Raw genomic sequence first — 20,188 nt, 5'->3', positions numbered from 1 at the left:
TATAAACCCCACTGTGTTCAGTAAAAATAAAAGAACAGAATTACTCATACCACAGAGAAACTTGTAGCCTAAGGCCCTGAGTTTCAGGAAAATGTGGATCAGCAGCCCAGGGTTTTCTGACTGCTTCAATAAAACAGAAAAATTAGGGAAAAGAAAATGTCCCTTACTCAGATGGAACTGCTTAAATGTGTTTGACTTTCCTTGTTATATGTTACTCTGCTGCCAGGTCCTACCCACTCACTAAACCGCTGGAACAACCATAGTCCATGCAGGACACAGGCACACAAGGGACAAACAGCAATCAAGTAAGAGGCAACAGCATAAAACTTGATGGATGACCACTATGGGTGAGCAGGAGAGAGATGTCCCCACTCCTAACTACTCACACCTTCAGCTACATGGTACCCATCTACCAGTCTGAGGAACAGAGGGTTCAGGAAAACCAGAAGTACCTGAAGGGACAGTCTCTGCTGAATATATTGTATGAGAGAGGCCCCACCCTTCTGAGGCCCAATGTCCTCATTTTGAGTAACCACTGCTTCCCTGAAGCAAGAAAACTAAGGGCATGGTTCCCTCCTCAGCAGGATCCAGGCTCCTACAGGGCTTTTCTCTCAGCAGGAACTGGAAACCAGGGACTACACTATTGTAAATCAACAGCAACTCCAATGAAGGGCAAAGAGAATGATGCATCTGACTCCATCATCAGAAGGTAAATGAATTACTTTATTATACTACACTATGTATATTTCATCTAAACTGAATCTGCCAAGAATTCACTCTTGCTCACACCTGCACAGAACTGCACTCATCTTTGACTCTCTTATGACTGTCCCATGACAGTCACACACACACACACTTCTTGGCCAAGGGAACAAAACATCCTCACTTTGGGTCAACAATCTCCATATTGCATTCTACTTTAGCACAACACAGGCACAGCAAGCGAGATAAGAATTGTGTTTTCCTTCTTCTCTGCTTGTCTCACAGTTTATCTCTGTTCAGAGGGCATGTGAATACCACACTACACTGTCAAAGGCAAGAATTTTTCTACCTCAGTGCAATACAGAGACTTCCAGCTCCTGCTTGCTTCTGCTGTCAGGGCGTGAGTTTTGACTGCTCCAGGAAGGAGAATCTGCTCCACTGATGCTATTTGGTGTGTAGCTGCTGTTTGCCACTACCCCACAAAAGCACAAGGTAGATTACAGCCCCCCTCCTTGGCAGGTTTGGACACTGGTAAAGGGTAAGAAAATGCCCATTCTTCCCAGAAGGTGAGGTCAGTCCTCTCTTGAAGAGTGGCCTTTCTTAGCTATCACGGAGCCCACAGACATCTGCTACAGTGGCAGGACCACTGAGGCAGCCCACCTCACTGGGCTCCTGGGAACTCAGCAGCAGTGGCTTCACTGTTCCCACCAACATGGAGGCAACTTTCACCATATGAGAGCAAGTACTTGGCACATCTGCATCACCTCCATGTTGAACGCTGTGCAAAACCGCAGATTCCATCACTTGTCTTCCCAACAGGAGGGGAGGACTTCTGCTCATGACCTCTTCAATTGAGTGAACTAACAGCTAGTGGCCACACCAGGATTGTTCCTTATTGTATTGGCAGGTGCTCCGATGGTCGAAGGCTTCATTCAGATAATCTCAAGCAAACTGTGCACACACTGCACATTGCACTTGCTGAGTAGTACAGCGAAAACTTTACCCTAATATGGAACTTATATGGACTCAGCAGGAGATACAACCAGGGTAACCTGGGTAAGATTCACTTCTGGGTTTTGAGGTACCAGAAAAAAAAAAATTATCACTGCACTTCAGATTAAGCCAGGAGAGTGCCTCTTCCCTTAGCTGAGATCAGAACTACTGCAACATTTTTACTACAAAATGGGAGAAAGCAATATACCAGGAGGAAAGATGAGTGCACTACAGTGTTGTCCAACAAAACTGCTGTTTATATCTAGGTTAGTTAGAGGTGCAAGACTCTATCATTCAATGGATAACTCCTCCTGTGAGAGTATTTCCTCTTATGAAAGGAGATGGTGGCAGATTGAGGGCAAAGATAGCTCAGCATAAATGTGATTTAGATGATGGGATGCTGGGTTGTTTTTAGACTACAGCACAGATGGTGCCAATCTACTGTGAAGCTGGGGTCAGAAGTCAACTGAAATTCAACTAAAAAATGGGAAATTATTTGGGGAATGAAAACAAACAACTATGCAACAGTGGGGTTTAGAGGAAGGCAGTCCAGGAAACTTCTGGTGAGTTTCCAAGATCCAGTGAGTGCTGAAATACCATCTCTGGCCAGCATCTATGGCAGCTTCTACTACAGTTTGCTCTTAGGGATGTCTGAGTCCATCAAATGTTGCCAGAAAAAGGCTTGTATCCTGCGCCATGCATCTTCTTGGGCTTTAGCATGCTCTCTCCACTGCCCTCCCCAATGCATCAACTTCCCAAGCACTCTGTGGACTGAAACTTTGCACAGAGGCAAGTATGGTGGCTCCAAGAGGTGCCCTGCTCCAGCATAGGAGTAAAACTCCACCTCCCGGCCGTGCTGCTGAAGGCGCTGAACAGCATCTCGGCAATAGAGGTCACTTTTCCAGTTCATGTCATCCAGTCCAGACAGCAAGAGGAACTTGGATAAGGACTTCTCCACAGGAATTCGACAATCCCAAGTTGCTGGATCCATGTGATCGTCAAAGACATCTGAAAAATCTACTACTCCAGACTCATCAATGATCTTCATCCTCCCTAAGTCATATGGGTGGACAGGAATAGTGAAGCCATCCCCCTTCAGAGGAACAAAGGAATTAAAACTACTTCCAGATATGCTGACAGCTGCCTTGATGCCAGGTAGAAATGTGGCCATGGAAAGGGCTAGTTCACCTCCTTTAGACAAGCCCAAAACACCAATGCCAGTATCTTTCACCTGAAAAATAATTAAGAAAAGAGTAATATTAACTCCTCTTTATTTCCTGAGCTGACATAACCTCTACAGTTCTGTTTTCTCACTCATCCAACCATGACCACTCATATTTTGACCCTTCCCTCTCTCTGTTCAGGTTATATTACTCCTTCATCTATCCCTCTGCTGAGCCTCCAAAAGAGTGACTACGAATTCTACAGCTCCTCAACATTTCTCCTCCTGTAACACATTTGCCTCCTGGTGACCTGTACAGACAAAGCATCCTGGCTCCCTCCACATCCCAGCTCAGCCTGCTGTCAGTACAGTGTCTTTAACTGCTCCTCTCTCCAAGCCACTTTTTCCTGGGTTTACTTGCATTGAATTTCTTCATTGCAGTTTCTCCTCTCTTACAGCTGACCTGTTATCTTCTGTTTTGTCTTGGAAGACATAATGTTCATTACACCTGAGGCTAAGTGAGCCCAACAGCTGTTTAAATCAACTTATTTCTAGTGAAGGCCCTTCACACTAAATTCTAGATGTTTCAGAGCTCTCTGAGGAACAAGACAAAGAAGCAAGGCTGAATTCTGCTCTCACATTGCCTGCAATCCTGGTGTCCATGTGATAGAAAGTAAAAAACTTTGCAAAAAAAATACATATTAGGTAGCATTGCATTAAAAATTTATATGTTACTTGATTTGTCTTGGTCACTTTTGGGTTAAGTATGATGATACATTGCCACAAAGTGTCTTTCTTGTCCCACACACTTGTTCAAGTACAGCCTCAGCTTCTTAAGATATGTCACACCTCCAGTGCTACAACTGTAAAGGATTCTGCTGTTAGAGTGTTTTATTACTGTCCTGCAAAACTTAATCAGAACCAAAAGCCTGTAATATCTCAGAAGCAGTAAAAAAGCCAGTGGATTTTTTCCCTTCTAAAATCTTAAAATATGCAAAACTAGTAAAAAATTACTGTTTCCTGCTTAAGCAATTTAATACTTCTAGTCTAGGAACCAATTATCAAACTGGAAAATAGTTTCAGGAAGAGCACCTTAATTTGTCTCTCACCTGCTGCTGCTTACGCAAAAAGTTCACAGCCTCCTCAAAATAGCTCAGTTCAAGGATCTTTGGCAAAGCAGGGATATCTTCAAAGGACACGTAAGCAAGAGCCAGAGTCACAAAGCCTCTGCTAGCCAGGAGACTTGCCCTGTATTCAATAAGACCTCCTCCAGATCCATACAAATCAATAAGTCCAGGGAATGGGCCAGGTCCTGCAATGAAAAGAAAAAGTTCCTCTGGGTGTCCTTTTGTGCTGCCTCAGCACACATCAGGACAGTAGATATCAGAAGAAAATCACCCTCTGAATCTTTCCATGGTGGGTATCATTCTCAGGAACACACAAAATGACTGTAAGGACATGAACTTGCACATTTCTTTTCTCTCTTAGGAACTCATTGTAGGAAGTTCACATGTTGGACGTCCTTCTCTCATCCTGAATTTCAGACGGTGTTGGCCTACAAGTCCTCAGGCCATTGAGGATCAATGAAGAAACAGTATTACTGCAGGAGTGGCTCTTGCTTAGGCACTGTGCTAGCAGGCATGCCATGAAGGGAATACTTGGGTTATGAAATACTGGGGTTATGAAATACTCACAAATGCCAGAACTGACCTGTGCCAATTCAGGTTTCAGTAAGATCTGAGTAACTACCCCTGATCTCCCCAGCTCTCCTGCAGCAATAGGACCTTCCTTTTTCTGACCCAGGTCTGCCCATTCTCACAGCCAGATTTCCCTTCCAGGATGTGGTGTTGCTGCAGCTGCAAGGGACTGTTTGTCAATTACAGAGCAAGACAGCCATGTTTAAGTGCCATTCAAAGAACAGAAACACTTCAGGCTTAAAGCAGTTTTGCACAGGATCCATTCTCAGCATTGTCTGTGTACAGAGCTGTAAAATATGGCACCTGTTTAATTAAAGACCTTGCTTTTCCCATTTGTCTCCCGTCTCCCTAAGTATCCCATGCAGTCCAGCTGCCCAGTCAGGAAGAGACTTCTTTCTTTGGCTTTTCCTTAGCTAAAGAGAGACACAGAGAGACAGGTCTAGAACTTGCAGGAAGATCTGTAGGAGCTGCTGAGGCATGGTTCCAGCCTAGGCTGGCTGCAGCCTGAGCCCATTCTTCACCCCACGGCCGGAGCTGTCACGCATCACAGCTCTGCCAAGGACCAGGGGCCTCTTTGTCCTGTCAGCTAAACAAAAAAGCTAAGAAATAAACACACTGTTTGACAAAGCTCTCACTGTGAGAGAGGTCAAGACACTCAACTAGAACAACCAGGAGACACCTTGTGTTACTACTGCTGCCCTCTCTGCACCACCATACCCCTGCCCCTCCTGGGCAACACCGGCTCCTCTTTGCTCTGCTGTGATGATCCAGGTACCCGTGCCAGGCACAGGCTGAGGGAAGCGTTAGCTGAGGCTTTGCTCTGGCTTGCTGGGTGCATTCAGGGACCACGGGGAATAATACATGGTGTCAGACATACCTGGAAAACCAGAATGGAATTAAAACTCACCAGGAGGGAGGAAGAGGGTTGCTCTGAGACGACCTTCTCTGACCGAAATCCTCTTCACCCCCTCTCCTAAAAACCATCGTTCATTGGTGCATTTTCCCAGCAAGCGGCTCGTATCCCCATGGCCCTCATACACTTCCAAGTCCACACAGAAAGGGGTCAGGACGTTCCTCTTTGCCAGCCGCTTATAGGGCGTTTTGGTTTGCAGAGTCCAGAGCAGCCCCATCGGCTCCACTCCCAAATAGCTGCCCCCCAGCGCCGGGGAGCGGCTGAGGTCCAGCTCCCCGCTGCTCCCAGCTCTGTAGAGAGCGTGGGATTGGAAAAGCTCTCCGCTCTCGTCCACCAGGCTGGCTCGGAGGGTGACCGCCTGCTGCGGCTGCAGACCGGCCACACGGATCTGCACGGGCTCATCGAACAGGCACCGGGGGGAAGGCAGGACGGACACCAGCGCCGCCATCCCGGCTCGGCTGGACGGAGAGCTGCGGCCCTTCCTGGGGCGAGACACGGACCGCCTGGAACTGCGTGAGACACGAGCCTCAGCAACCTGTCCCTTCTCGGGATTAAAAGCTCGGCTCAAAGTCCAGGAGGAACCATCGTGAGCGCTTCCTTCAGCCGGCCGGCACGGGCTGCTGGGAGCCGTAGTTCAGAGCACGCCTCCCGCCACACTCCCCGGCTCGGGTGGCACGGTGACACCGGCCACTTGCACGGGCACAAGCTGTCACTCGTTCTTGGCGAGTGCTTTTATTTTTGATTACAGAGAGCGACTAAATTAAAAACCCCAAAACAGCAAAAAAAGATATCCAAATTGCCGCTCCCCCCACCTGCAGGAAATCCCAGATTTGGAAGGCTTGGGAGCCTTTGCCAGGGCACAGTAAACAAGCTGCAAAACCTTCATAGCATGACATCTTAATCTCACCACGAAACAAAGCCTGCTCTTGATCCCTCTTGAGCTTTCTGAAATTTCTGGACAAGCACCACAAGTTAAAATGAAACTTTATGCTATAATTATGTTTTTTTAAAAAGCAAAAGAAACAAAGTCAAAAAATTACTATTTTTTTTCCTTCCCAATAATTAACTTCCCACATATTGATAATGTTTCTAAGGAACTGTTTGAAGATTCGACAATAAACACCAGCTTTTGGTTTTCATAAACAACAAAACTACCTTTTTGCAATGTCTGTGTATTTAAAAGCCTTCTTGTCCTACCCTGCGGGTCTCAGACAGGTGAGTAGTCCCATCCTATTCTGTGGAAATATAAATGGGAATTATGGCTGTTTGAACCAGGCTCCTGGTTCAGACAACTTGCCTGACCATGATCTAAGCAGCAATTAATGGCAAAGGAATTAATCAGTGAGTTTACAAGCTGCAGAATCACACCTCATGCCATGAAACCACAGATGATATACAGATTGACTGCAGATCTGGCAGAGCAACTCTAAAATCATCCCTCAGGATGCAAGAGAATGCAGTTATGTTTAAATACAACAGTGAAAAGAAATAAAAAAACAGCACTAAAAACATCTAGCTTTTTATTGGAAAATATCCAACATTGACTTTTGCATGTCCTCCTTCAGCCATTGTTTACTTTGGAAAAAAAGGTAAATCAGTACAGAAATAAGCTTTAAACTGACCTATTTATTGCAGAAACTGTAGTTTCTCACCATCAAAACACCATAGCCACTGAACTTAAAGAATTACAACAGGACAAACTTTTGCCTTAAGCAGAATGCATACATTGGACTGATGCAGCCTGATGCATAGAGCAGATCCTTCCTTGTCCACTTGGGTTGTAATGAAAACAATCTGTAGATCTGAAAAAACAGTCAGGGCTTCCATTTTGGGATTTTCAAAACCTGGATTGTCTCCCTTCACATTTTACTTTGCTCACCATCACCAAGGCAACATGCAAAGGCCTAAAATTCCTATTATCAAAGTTGTACTTACAAGCCAAAAAAACTGGCCAATTGGTCTGGACTCTGAAATCAAGAAAAATAGGCATGATGTGTTCAGCAGGCATTGTTGACCATTATTTAATGTTCAGTTCTTTTTGGGGGAGTCACATTTGTACTTCAGTCACAGATGCTAATGATTGCATCACATCAGAAACAGACATCACAGGCTCGAGTCTCTCGCCTTTGCTATCGCATTTTCACAGCTTTTGTGAGACAATCTAGTAGTTGATAATAGCTATACTTAATGTCATATTCCATGTCATACCAATAATTCACTGAGGAGACAAGAAAAGGGAAAAACATTTTAAGGCTAGAATGTAATGATTTACAAAAATCTCTTCCTCAAACCTTGCAAAACTTGCACAACAAAATAATAATACCTTGCACCACCCCCACCCCTCCACATGTACCAAATGAGCACTGATCAAAATTCTGAATTCACTTGGGCAGAGAAGAAAGAAAGAGATAGGGAGATGATGATAAATCCTAGAAAGAAAGCGGTGACAAGACTTTTGGTAAGTGCAGTGGAACAGTAACACAAACACAACCTTATTAGCAAGGTAAGAGACTGGGTCAGAACAGATTTCAGCTCATAAGAAAACAGAGTAGCTTCCATGTTGTGTCAACAAAGCTAGGAATTATAACCAAAACAGGCTGCAAGGAGGCAGCCCCATGGGATTTGTGAAGATTGTTATTCCGCCCTGCAGAGAGGCAGATAACCTTAAAGGAACTTTTGCTTCCACTGGTGCTTTGCTGTGGGATATCTCCCTGCACACCCACCACAGTTCAAAAATGTATCTGGAAATACTGTCTATCTTACCTGCAATACAGCCATGTGATTGCTGAACATGATGGAACCAGAGAGAAGGCAGATATAACATCTCACCAGCTTTCACTGTACACTGCAAGGGCTTTGCCTGAGCATACTCTGGATACAGTTCCAGATCAGGGTTCAAGGGGTCCAGAGGGATCCAGGGTACCTAAAGGTAAAAGAGTGTGTATATGGTACTGACCCTTGCAAAAAATTCCAGCAAGCTTCCAGAAAAACAACTGATAATCAAACTCACTAGGTTATAAAACATGTACTTTGTCTAGCAAAACATGTACAGCTAGACAGCTTCCACATTCCATTGGGAATAGGTCAAGGATGCAAAGATGTGACTCCTTCAATGATGCATTTCTATTTAGAGAAAAGGCAATAAATGTTATCCATGAAACTGCAGTCTCATGTCATCCTTTCAAAACACCTCCAGCCCCTTAAGTTGTTTGCTCCTACTACATTCAGCACTTGAATACTTTATCTGCAGCATTCTTTTTAGAAATTCCTTTCTTTTTCTTAGGCTCTTTGGTGTAATTTTTACTCCCAACAGTTGAAACATCCCTCCTTTCTGGGAAGTCCCTCTTGCCTGCATTGATTCTTTCTCTGCCCTACAGAATTAAAAACTTCAGCATTCCAACCTTTCTGAATTACTGGAATGAAATTCCATGAGCACCACTCTGGAAACAGAGAACAAGCCCCAGTTCAAGTTCTTTAGTAACATTACTCACTTTGCAGAGGCAAAAGGCAAGGGATTAAGATTCTACTGAGATTTGTAAAGTGCTTCCAGATCCAAACATTTTAATCAAATAAATATTGCTGCTACTAAGAAAACACAACTTACTAATTCAGACAGGTATGTTCTATTGCATTGGGTGATACTACTGTGGTCCTGAGTAGAGGGCCAAAAGAAAGTGAATGTAGAGGGGTCTACTTCAGGCATAATGAAATCGATCCTTTATTGTCAATGCATTCAAAAGTTCTTTAATGGATCTATTAAAGTCTGCTGCAATGCAACACTTAATTATATTAATTGTTTCAGGTGTGCAGTAAAAGATTTTTCTGGAAGCTGGGTATCCTTTGCAAATAGTAAAATACAAGTGAAATATCCAGGCATTCTCTTTCCAGTAATGAAGGATTTCTAAATTTCAATCAATATGCTGAGTTTGAGGGCTCAGTAATGCCCCAAACTCTCCCTACTGTATTAACTGCATTCTCTATAAAATTTTTACCTTCTCTGCAGTCTTCTCATCCACAATTTCAAATGAACCATCTTCTGATACATGGTAGGTTGCTGGCTGATATAGCTCTGGAACCAGAGAAAGAATTAAATTACACAATTCAGAGAACCTAATGGCAGTGCATGTCACACTTTCACCAAGAAAAATTAAGACAAAACCACTTTCAACTTACTGTACTCACTATCCTTCTCTTTTTCCATTTCAAATTTTATCCAGTTTTTAATATACTTTTTTTTCAGTCAGTCTGAATAATACTGATTCTCCTCCAAGCCCATCTGTATCCCAGTCCTATTTTGTTCCAGTAACTGTTATCTTTCCTTTTCAGAAGGCTTAAATGCACCCCTGACTTACACATCATTCTATAGCTGGTGTTTCATCTTAGGTCGGTCTACCAAATAAGCATTCACAAGGGTTATTAGTGACTTGTAGCCAGTCTTTCATTTCTAATTTTAATTGACAGGGCTGATCAATTACTTCAGGTACTGCTGGTTGCTTTTCTTTCATTGCTTCAGCACATGTGGTTTTCTAAGCCCTCCCCTGAGACAGTTTCTCTTCATTAATTAACCTAATGCTCAAAAAGATGGAATTCTCTTTTTACTATACACTATGAAATGTAAGCATTATCTGTTCTATGCTTTAACAGTAATTTGTTTTACAAAGTAGGACTCCTATAACACACATATATTTCATACATTCACATACAGACAAGACCACTTGTCCAAGAAAGGCTGAGATGGGGTTGTTCAGCCTGGAGAAGACAGGGGGCTGAGGAAACCTCACTGTGGCCTTCCAGTACCTAAAAAGGGCTTATAAGAAAGACAGAGAAGGACTTTTTACCAAGGCCAGGACAAGGGTTAATGGTATCAAACTGAGACAGGGTAGATTTAGACTATATATAAGGGAGAATTTTTTAACAATGAGGGTCATGAGGCACTGGAACAGGATGTCCAGAGAAGTTGTGGATGCTCTGTCCCTGGAAGTACTCAAGGTCAGGCTGGATGGAGCTTTGAGTAATTTGGTCGATTGAATTGCAAGGGCATTGACTCAATGATCTTCAAGGTCCCTTTCAACACAAACCATTCCGTGATTCTATGACTTCAAGGTTGTAAACAAAATAAAAACAGTATAAATAAATATTGTAGCAGCACACATCTAGCCAAAATTATACTTCCATCATAGAGCACTCCGCATTCACTTAGTCTGATGGTTTGAAAGGCAAGGAATGGGAAAATTAAGTCATATGAGGTATAAAGTTAAGCTGTCCATCTTTTAGATGACACTGCAACAGTAACTACTGCTGTGCACATAGTAAAGCCACATAAAGAAACAGAAAACAGGCAGTGTGAAGCAATACTGCCATAAGAATCTCGTTTTTCATTTTTCAGTTTTCAGAGATTCAGTTAGTAGCTTGAATATTTCATTAAAATACATGTAATTTTTTAGCTTCCTGGCTTTTTTTTTCCTAGAGAAAAGCAGACAGGCAGAATCCAAACCTGTAAAACAAGAAAGATGACATTCTACAACACTCACAATATACTTAAATAATTTAAACATTCTAAAGCTGAAGAGACTGCCAGAAGTATCACAGAATCAATTAGGTTGGAAAAGACATCAAAAGATGAGATCTGAGATCACCTGAGATCATCAAGTCCAAGCTATGACTGAAAACCACCTTGATGACTAAAGCATGACACTAGAGTGCCACATCCAGTCTTTCCTAAATCACCTCCAGCCACATGACTTCACCACTCCCCTGTGCAGTCTATTTCAATAGCTAATCACCTTTTATGTGAAGAAATTCCTCCCAACGTCAAATCTAAACCTCTCCTGGGCACAACTTGAGACCATTACCTTTCCTTCTGTCACTGGTTGCCTGGCAAATGAACCTGACCCCCATTAAGGTACAACCTCCTTTCCAGGAGTTCTAAAGAATCATAAGTTCCCCCCTGAGTCTCCTTTCCTCCAGCCTAAAAAAACCCAGTTCCCTCAGCTGCTCCCCATAGGAATTACCCTCCAGAAGCTTCACCAGCTTTAATGCCCTTCTCTTGCCTCACTTCAGTATCTAAATGTCCTACCTGAACTGAGTGGCCCAGAACTGGACAGAGGACTCAAGATGTGAACCAATGAGCTCATTACTTTACTGGACTGCAAAAGCTGGCCTCAGAATAACATTTGAATTACAAACTACCTGCAGCATGAAGTAGAAGAGATTTCTGTTCACACCTGAAAGCACAACACTGCATAAACATCAAAATGTTACCACTGCGTCTTTTTTTCACATCTTTCAGTGTTTTAGTCTGTCCTCCTTTCAACCTTCAGACACATTGCAAAGCAAAATGATGTACCATATGGGATGAAGGGACGGTCACTTGGTGGATGCAGCAGAAAATATTTCTCTCCAGATACTACACAGTACAAGTTCTCATAATGATCTTTATGTACTAGGATTGAGAAAAAAAAAAAAGAGAAATGAGGAGAAAGACAGAATATCATAGCTATTTCCTTCTCTGCAGCCAAAACTACAGTAACCTGAAAGCATCAGCTTTCCCTATTATTATCAGACTGCTTCTTCCTCTTGCAGCCAGTGGAAAAGTCACAATATCATGCTGTAGAAAATGCATTCAATGGAGCAAATTGTCAGTGCTTTGCTGACACAATGCCAGGTAGATGCATCCAGAGACACAGCAGCAGGAGGCTGCAGAAGGGCAGAAAAAAGAATGCAAAAAGAACATGTTAAAATAGAACTGCCGTGTCAGAAAAACCACACTATTCTCCTGAGCCACTAACTCAAAATAAGCCAGCTTAAACTTGTGCTGAAATCACCAGAAAATTTACACTGCCATAGGATACGTACAAGATGTCACAGCAGCTGACTCCCCAAGCCAGAAATTCACAGCATCAGGCTTCTTCCCTGTATAGTTAGAGAAAAGAAATATGATGACAACAACAAATCGTCATTTTTTTAAAAAAACTCAAATACTTTTCTGCCAAATTCTGTCCTATAGCTTCCTTCATAACTATGACGGATTTCATTGCAAATAGCACTCTGTGAACAACAGCAACCTCCTTCTATACTGTGAACACTAAGCCAAAACATGACTCTAGATCAAAGAAAAGCCACTCAACGGAAAGTGTTACACAACCTCTTCTCAGTTGTGAGGGTCCCATTACACAACAGAGATACTGTTTTCAGATTAATCCAACCCCAAAACTTGGATTACTCTATTAGGTATTTTAACACTTCTGCTTCCTAAGAGGATGAAAACAAACTGAGCTGTGGCATTAAGAAAAAGAACAAATATTCACCATGCAGTGAATTGTTTTAAATGTGTGTGATTGTTTTAAAGCTCCATGCAAAATATTTACTGAATATGAGAGAAATTGAGGGTTTACCCAGTGCCTCGCTCATCCATGGTATGTCAGGCTGCACATCACAGACAAGTTCAGGGAACTCCTCAGTGAGGTTTGAACACTGCTTCTGCACATAGAATACGTTGGGAGAGGTCACCTTCTTCTCCACAATGTCCAAAAAGTCCATGAAAGGCATTTGGCGCTCCTCTGGCATGACAAAACGATCCTGAAACACTGCATCTGCATAACCATTTGGTGTCACTGCCACACTCACCACCTTGGGACCTACCACCTCCCTGCAAAACAAATCAAAGGCTTATACCCAGGCCTGCAATAAGCTCTTATATTACATACTGGTTATTTTAAAAACAGGCCTCAAGGGCAGCAGAAATAAGATGCCTGTCTTTCCATGGATGGGTGTCTCTAGATTTTCTGCTATGTGGTAAGGACTCCAGGATTCTGCTCCAATTGCTCCCTGAGTCAAGCCAACTCTAGTTTCTTTTTCCTCTCTCAATTCTCTCCTAACAGGACAGATCACAAGGGATCTCCCTTTTCCTCCATGCAGTGGTCCTCTTTGGCCACTTCTTTTCACCAGTCATGGCAGAGCTTGATATTATTGTGGCCACTCAACTCAGCCAAATCCAAGGGTTCACATGTTCAAAATCATCTGAGCAGGGAGAAAGGGTGGACAGAAACTGATAGATACACACCTCATGAGGCTAATAGTCCTTAGTTCCATGAGATATTTAGCTTTAAACCCCACAGAATTAGATCTGACCCACAGATACTAGGTCTAACCACAAATCCTCTCTTAAAAGAGGACTTTTCGTTAAAATTCCAGTCATTGTTAAAATGCTCATCCTTTAGTTTTTTTAAGAAAACAAGGTGTGCTCAGTCACAAACAAATCAGTCTGTTCTTACAGCGTTACAGCCCCACTCCAGCTGGGTGGGTTTCAATAGCCTGAGTCTGTTGGTTGCATACAACTACAACACCCACCCTCCTGCCTGCATCAGAACTGGGAGGGCAGTGTGTGTGCAAGGAAAACACCCCTGACCTTGGGAAGACTGAGCACCTTCATACAGAAATAGGAAGGAATCTGGACTAAACTTACAAATAAAAGCAAAGATTAAACAAGTGGTTTTTAGTGAGGTCACCCAAAACTGAACACCAGTCCTGCTCCACAGCTCGCTCATACCTGAGGTATGCTGAGGTCCATTTCTTCAGAGCCGGCCAGTGGCTGATGGCGTTGCGGATTACACAGGGTTTATTTGGACTCACCCACTCTCGATAGAACTCCAGCGGGGATGGAGGCCTATCAAGATAGGGCACGGACTCCGGCCAGCCCAGCTCTGCCCAGACAAACAATAAACAGTGTTACTCAGCATCCCAGGACAAGCACATCCTGCCAGCACACAGGCTTCTGCGCCTCACCACGCTGACACCAAGCAGTGCTCCCCACGGATCCAGAACCCCCTCTGCTAAAGCCCAGAATGTGTTACGGCAGTTTCGGAGCCAGATGGAAACCTCAGGCCAGCGCCTGAGGATAAAGGGCCAAAGAGCCTGTGCCGCAGGAAGTGCACCTCCCATACAGAGGTGATACCACATGATGATTTTTTGGAAGCTGGAATAGTGCTTTGTTTTGCTACTTCATACACAGGAAAACAACCATTAAAGGACCGTTTTCTCGAGTTTCGCTTTCTTCTTGCCGGGGCCTTTCTGCTTCACCTTGACCTCGGAACCACCACCTGCGGCAGCACAGTGAGTGCCGCTGATGGCCCCACGCCGCTGCCGCTTGCCGAGGCGGCAGCACCGGGCGGGCCAGGCCGGGCCCCGGGGCGGTGGCGGGGCCGGCCCAGCACCACTGCCCGCCCCGGGCAGAGTCACCGCGGCCTCCCCCGCCCCGCTCCGGCGCTCACCGCGGGCCTCCCGCGGGAAGGCGGCCAGGCAGCCCCTCACGGCCCGCAGCGCCGCGCCCTCCGCCATGCGCGGCCCGGCCCCGCAGCAGGCGGCCCCGCCCGCTCCCGCCCCTTCCCCCGGAAAACGAACCGCGGGCACAGTTCCCGAGTGAGCCGCGCAGCTCGGTAACAAATGGTCACGTTTTTATTGAAACAGTTTAAGACACGAAGTACAAATGGATACAGAGTTAAAAACAGCTCCCGGGGAGCCTCACAGTGCAAAAAAAAAAAAAAAAAAAAAGGAAAAAAAAAACAACCAACAAAAGGAATTTTTAATTATTTTCCCAAATAATAATTAAAAAAAAAGACAAAGTATTATTTTGCCTAAAGCCGAAAGTATAAAAACACGCATTTATAAATAAAGCAGGCAGGGTTTTTTGTTTGTGTTTCAAAGGAGTGAAGGAAAAGGGCAGTGCAGGAGGGGGACCAGGGGTGAGGCGGTGCCTGCCCGGAGCGCGGGCGCAGGAGGGACGCGCACGGCTTGTTCCCAACGCGGGTCCCCGTGTGACACGAGCACAGCCCCAGCCGCCCCGTGTCCTTCACACGCACCATCTGAAACATGGGACACGCCGGGCTTACCCAGAGAAGGAACCACCTGCACTCTCGGGGGGCTGCTAGAACACCTGTCTACCATTTCAATGAGGTTTTTGTCATTTAGTGTCCTGGATGCTACACATCCAACGGGCTGGGGGGAAGACGCTGTATACATGCATGAATTTACCAAGGGTGTTTAAATACCTGCATTTTTTTTTTAATATATATAAGTATATACATATTCGTTCTTCTTAAAAAATTACGTTGGTATGTTTCTACTCCCAGAAAGAAACGTCCCAATTCCTCTGAGTCATAAAGTCTGCAAAACGGGGAGGCTGGGGAGAGGGCAGCTGTAAGGCCATGCCCCAATCATCACCTGGGAGGTGGCATGGAAAGGAGAGGACAACCTGAGAGAGGAGGTGGAAGAAAGGTGGACTCCCATACACACAGCTCCTAAGTGCTGCTGAGGGATGGGGAGGACGAAGGTGTTACCTGCTTGCAGCAGGAAATACAACAGTTTGCTGTCCGTTCGGGTTGCAGCCCTTCCTACTGTCCCAATTCAAGAGAGCCCTTAAATAAACTGAGGGGTTCCACAGGCAAAGCAGTACAAAGCAGTTTCTTTTTTGCAAGATGGAAAAGAAACCTAAAACTTCTCATTTTGACCAAGAATGTTGGGTTGAAGAGGGGAAAATTTATAAAGAGGATAAGTAGATCCAAATTATTTTAAAGAGGAAAATTTGTAAAGAGGATAAGTAGATCCAAATTATTTTTTCAGGCTTTATGTCAAACAAATAACTTATCATAATACAGGTATCTTGCTGTGCCTATGCTAACACCCACACAAACCAGTAAGAGGGATCACAAACTGTTAAGAGGGATAGACTCAAATTTATTACCTCCTCTGACAAGCCTCTTGACTTCCCAAGCAGTTACCATTCATTATTTCTCTACTTGGCCCAATGGACAGCCTGCAGTGAAACATGTTCACAAGGTGCAAATGCAATGCATTTATGCTCCTTTTGTTCTGTAAACTAGAGGGTTTAGGAATATTTCCTACTGCCAGCAATAGGAAGTTAGTTAGATCAGTCTTAAATTATAAAGAGAAACACTATCTCCTCACCCCTCTCAGCAACAAACTTGTGGCAGCAGCATCTCCTTTACTGGGCTTCTAATCAATTCAAAACATCAAAGCCTTGAACAAGCAGCTCTGGACTTTGCCATTTAAGAAAATAAAAAGTTGCTTAGAAAGCACTTGCAAGAGAAGAAGCAAGAGACTCAATAGAACATATTTAAAAACGAACTCCTTCCCATTCATCCTTCAGTCACAGATCACCATCTCCAAGTCCTATATCTACTTTCCTGAAGCCTTTTAGTATTGTATCATTCACAGGTATTGGCCAAATGGTGCTCTTCAGACCAAGACCATCTCTACTTCTACTGTTTTCCTGAGTCTCCTACATACACTGTTCTAAATTTATGTTAAACTACACAACCAATCTCCAACTGATCTACTTGCCCAACACTTTTCTCGCCATCATTCTGATCAGATTTTACCTCTGGTTTCCTGTATAAAGCCATGACCCCAAGTAAAATCCATTCCAGGAAACAAAACCCACTCTGATCAGCTTAAAAATCAGATTTGCTTCAAACAACTTATTTTCAAGGAGCTTTGTTTCATATCTCTATGCCAGCTTTGCTAGCTGTTGCTCTTTACTTTCATGGTCATTTCATTCTCACCACTTGGCTTTTCTGTATCATCTCTGAACTTTTTGTCACTACCTCAATGTTTAAATAATAAAATGGTATAAAATTGCACAAGGAAGTAATATAAAGGACCCTCAAACCATTATCAACAGTACCAAAATATACCTGGGTTCAAGGAGCTTCTATTTTTCCTGAGTGTCTTGTGGCCCCAGTACAGCAAGAAATTCCCTGTATACTAGGACATTTGTTCACAGTCTGAAAGTGGAGGAACTGGTCACCTCAAAAATAAGCTTGACCCACACTAAGTCCCATCACAGACCCAACATCACTGTTATCACACATTCCACTCATGGCATTTCCAGCTCACCTTTTCACTGCCAGAAACTTCCTCTCTAGTTTCCAACTTGCCTTCCTTTGCAAAACCTGTCTGTGCAAGAGAAGCTGCCCATGAGACTGAGCACATCAGCTAATTCAGCAGAATCCAGTGCAGAGACGGGACTAGAAAATAACCCCTTTAAAGTTTCAGTACAAGCCCATGGAAGGAAAGGTTAGCAAGGACACCTGAAACATGATTAGGCAGATTTCAATTACAGGCTGAAGGAGCTGGAAAGCTCTCAAAGTGTTTCCCATACTGCCATGTTCTGAAGCACTCAGCAGTGATCAGGCAGCAAACCTGTTAGGGGAGAGACAGAACTGCAGATTATTCAGCCCTAGAGTTACTCAGGAGAAACAGGTTGTCCTATGCCAGTCTGGCCAGACCAGCAGAAAAAAGGCTGCACTGCAGATCTGCAGTTACAGAAAGAGGAGTCAACAGACCGCATTTCCAAGTGCCACAGGGTTTCAGAGAAATGGCAGCCACGACAGTAAAATGGAAAAACCTGCTTCTACCCTGTAACTTCTGTAACCAAGTGATGCAGTCTGACTGACTTCTACAGATGCTAGCAGTCTCTCTCCCATCAAATTCTTGTTGCTTGCATTAGTTTTATGAACTCAGATTACACTGTGCTGCCTTAAAATTAAAGCAAGACAGACTGGAGATGCAAGAAATAAAACACTTTGTGTATTTTCCCCTGTTGTTGAAAGGAGTGGGAGTAAGGGGGAAGGTGCTGAAGAATTTCATTGGTTTAAAATTGTTTTTCTTAGCTTATATCATTGACCTAAAAAACATCACTGGACAATTTTAAGCCACAACAGACACAAGTTAGCATGGGTTTAGAGAAGCTCCACAGGGCAAGAAGAATATTGCACATACAAATGCAAGAAGAGAAGATTCTTTTTCTCAGACCAGAAATTCATTAAAAGCAAAGAGGCTAGAGGCGGGGGAAATGGTGGTCATCACACCACAAAATATCTCATTTGAAGTTCTTAGGAAATAATTTTGTGAGGGGATTTGAAATAACTTTACAAAAGGTAAAAGAATCCCAGCTTTCTTGTGATGTAAATGTTCTGTTTTCATGTAAAGGCAAGGAGAAAACATTTTCGTATCACAGTGAAATGAACAAATGAGACAGATGAGCCATGACACTGAAGATCTCTCAAACCCATAGTGACACTGTACAAGATGGAAACCAGCTTTTCCATGTCACTTCTCCAAAAATAAATCATAACAAAGTCAATATCCAATTCCTAATCTTGAAAGCTGGCTGAAATAAACTTTTATATTGTATCTAGATCAAATTTTTAAAACGTCTGCAGAAAACCGACTCTGAAGTATTCAAATTCCAGATTAAAAACACCACTGATGAATTCATAAAGTAATCTCCAAAGCTTGGCCCAAGGGATACAGAGCCTTTCCCTGGAGGTGAATGCAGATAAGATACAGTGTGGGGACTATTTTGACACAATAGGAAAGCAGACAGGGTTGTCATAACAACAGCAGGATTACTGCAGGGAACAAAAACAAGGCAGGAAAAGCAAGAACAGCAAGAAAAGATCTAAGCAGAGAACAGTTCATTAATTGCACAGACACTCCAGCCTGTCTCCCTGTTGGGGATTTATAATACAGAGATTGTTTCTCGCTGGGATATGGCAAAGGGATTGACAGTTTTTTTAAAGGACAAAGGTAACAGCCACAAACGTGGCATAGAGCAACAGTCAAGAGAAATAAATTAATAAATAAACCCATTAAAAGTCTGATTTTTGATTCTTATGAAGTCTTGGAGAGGAAGGGATTGGCTTCACATTGACCTTTGCTTTTAGTCAGCAGTTCAGAATTTCTTGGATAAACTGGATTTTCTTTGTATTTTTAGGTGTCAAACATCCTGACCTCCTGGCTATGAAGAAATTTTGAGGCAATTTCTCCAAACTCCTCTTTCAAGACTTTGTTTAGAGACAGGAAGTTGAAGACCATTGGGAAACAAATATTAAAACTGTGGCCAGCACATTGCTAAGAATTGGAACAAGTCAGTTGTTGGAGCCTGAGGAAATCAATTTATAAAGGTATTCCCACCAGCCCTAGACCAGCTGATGGTAGCATTGGTCTGAAGCTCTCTCTGTGGTCCTCTTCTTGTGATTACTTCTGTGTATTCACAAACACCTGAAAGCCACCTCTCTTAGAGCTTTTTGTCCATGCGTCGTTCCACAGCTTGCAGCAATAGCTCCGAGTACTGTTCCAACAAAGCGAGTGTCTGCTCATCTCCCAAACTCTTGGGACTCGGTAGATTGGCACCACATCCCTCATTCAGTGGGCTAGTGTTGTCTTGTGGCTTCACCAGTGCCTCCTTGTCTTTTGGAAGCTTTTCTGCATCCTTCAGAGAGTCCAATTCTTTCTTCATGGAGGAGAATGTTTCTGTCAGGAGGCCTGCTATTTTATCTTTGTCAGTAGAAGATTCCATATCGTTTAGTACCTGAAAAAAAAGAGGAGGGGGAAAAAAAGAAATACATTGGGGTTCAGGTAGAACACCAAATAAGCAATTTTAGCCCTTTAGGGAAGTAAAGCCATAAAGACTCGCAGACCAATTAAGTCTACTTTTCTTCAACATTTGAGGCTGCCCATTTAGACATATAGCAGGACATGTATCCAATACTCCATAGCTGCACAAAACCCAGAGGCATTATCCAATAGGATCTGTCCTGTTCCCAGAGATGGGAAGCACATTTTTGGGCAGTGTTCCCCTTATAGTGGGCTTAAGCTATGTTTCCCAGCTGCAGCAGAGGGCCACAGTCTCCTGTCCCT

The 20,188-nt window shown here is 43.6% G+C and overlaps 3 protein-coding genes across 6 annotated transcripts in view; all 3 read right to left on the bottom strand.

Moving 5' to 3' along the window:
* MAPKBP1 (mitogen-activated protein kinase binding protein 1) overlaps positions 1–20,188 on the bottom strand; it is a 529,170-nt gene that overhangs the window by 412,298 nt on the left and 96,684 nt on the right. For 3 of the 4 annotated variants that reach the window (XM_030239799.2, XM_050975227.1, XM_050975225.1), the window contains one exon: positions 14,899–19,859. The exons of the other annotated variant lie outside the window; for it this stretch is intronic. In XM_030239799.2, coding sequence (XP_030095659.2) covers positions 19,566–19,859 — 294 coding nt within the window. In that variant the 3' untranslated portion in view covers positions 14,899–19,565. Of the gene's footprint in view, positions 1–14,898; positions 19,860–20,188 lie in introns of those variants that run through there. 4 annotated transcript variants of the gene reach the window in all.
* On the bottom strand, positions 703–6,041 carry LOC103826653 (acyl-coenzyme A thioesterase 1-like). Its single transcript, XM_009102056.4, has 3 exons — positions 5,462–6,041; positions 3,967–4,169; positions 703–2,926 (listed from the first exon to the last, which is right to left on the bottom strand). Exons 1-3 carry the CDS (start codon positions 5,913–5,915, stop codon positions 2,324–2,326), a joined length of 1,260 nt encoding a protein of 419 aa, XP_009100304.2. The 5' UTR covers positions 5,916–6,041; the 3' UTR covers positions 703–2,323.
* JMJD7 (jumonji domain containing 7) lies at positions 6,971–14,817 on the bottom strand. Its single transcript, XM_009102054.4, has 8 exons — positions 14,737–14,817; positions 14,016–14,169; positions 12,862–13,115; positions 12,323–12,379; positions 11,814–11,909; positions 9,460–9,536; positions 8,231–8,390; positions 6,971–7,685 (listed from the first exon to the last, which is right to left on the bottom strand). The coding sequence occupies exons 1-8, from the start codon at positions 14,801–14,803 to the stop codon at positions 7,597–7,599; spliced, it is 954 nt and encodes a 317-aa protein (XP_009100302.1). The 5' UTR covers positions 14,804–14,817; the 3' UTR covers positions 6,971–7,596.

Source organism: Serinus canaria, chromosome 5 (genome assembly GCF_022539315.1).
Source record: "Serinus canaria isolate serCan28SL12 chromosome 5, serCan2020, whole genome shotgun sequence".
Classification (NCBI taxonomy): Eukaryota; Metazoa; Chordata; class Aves; order Passeriformes; family Fringillidae; genus Serinus; species Serinus canaria.
This window is presented reverse-complemented; position numbering and strand designations above follow the sequence as displayed.

Excerpts from the sequence above, each read along its gene's own strand:
- LOC103826653 (XM_009102056.4), bottom strand. The coding sequence starts at position 5,915 with ATGGCGGCGCTGGTGTCCGTCCTGCCTTCCCCCCGGTGCCTGTTCGAT. Across the intron at positions 4,170-5,461 it reads AACCCTCTTCCTCCCTCCTG|GACCTGGCCCATTCCCTGGA; the intron begins GTGAGTTTTAAT and ends TTTTCATTGCAG. Across the intron at positions 2,927-3,966 it reads TTTTGCGTAAGCAGCAGCAG|GTGAAAGATACTGGCATTGG; the intron begins GTGAGAGACAAA and ends ATTATTTTTCAG.
- JMJD7 (XM_009102054.4), bottom strand. The coding sequence starts at position 14,803 with ATGGCGGAGGGCGCGGCGCTGCGGGCCGTGAGGGGCTGCCTGGCCGCC. Across the intron at positions 11,910-12,322 it reads GTCAGCTGCTGTGACATCTT|TACATAAAGATCATTATGAG; the intron begins GTACGTATCCTA and ends TCTCAATCCTAG. Across the intron at positions 7,686-8,230 it reads ATCACATGGCTGTATTGCAG|TGAATTATTGGTATGACATG; the intron begins GTAAGATAGACA and ends TTGTCTCCTCAG.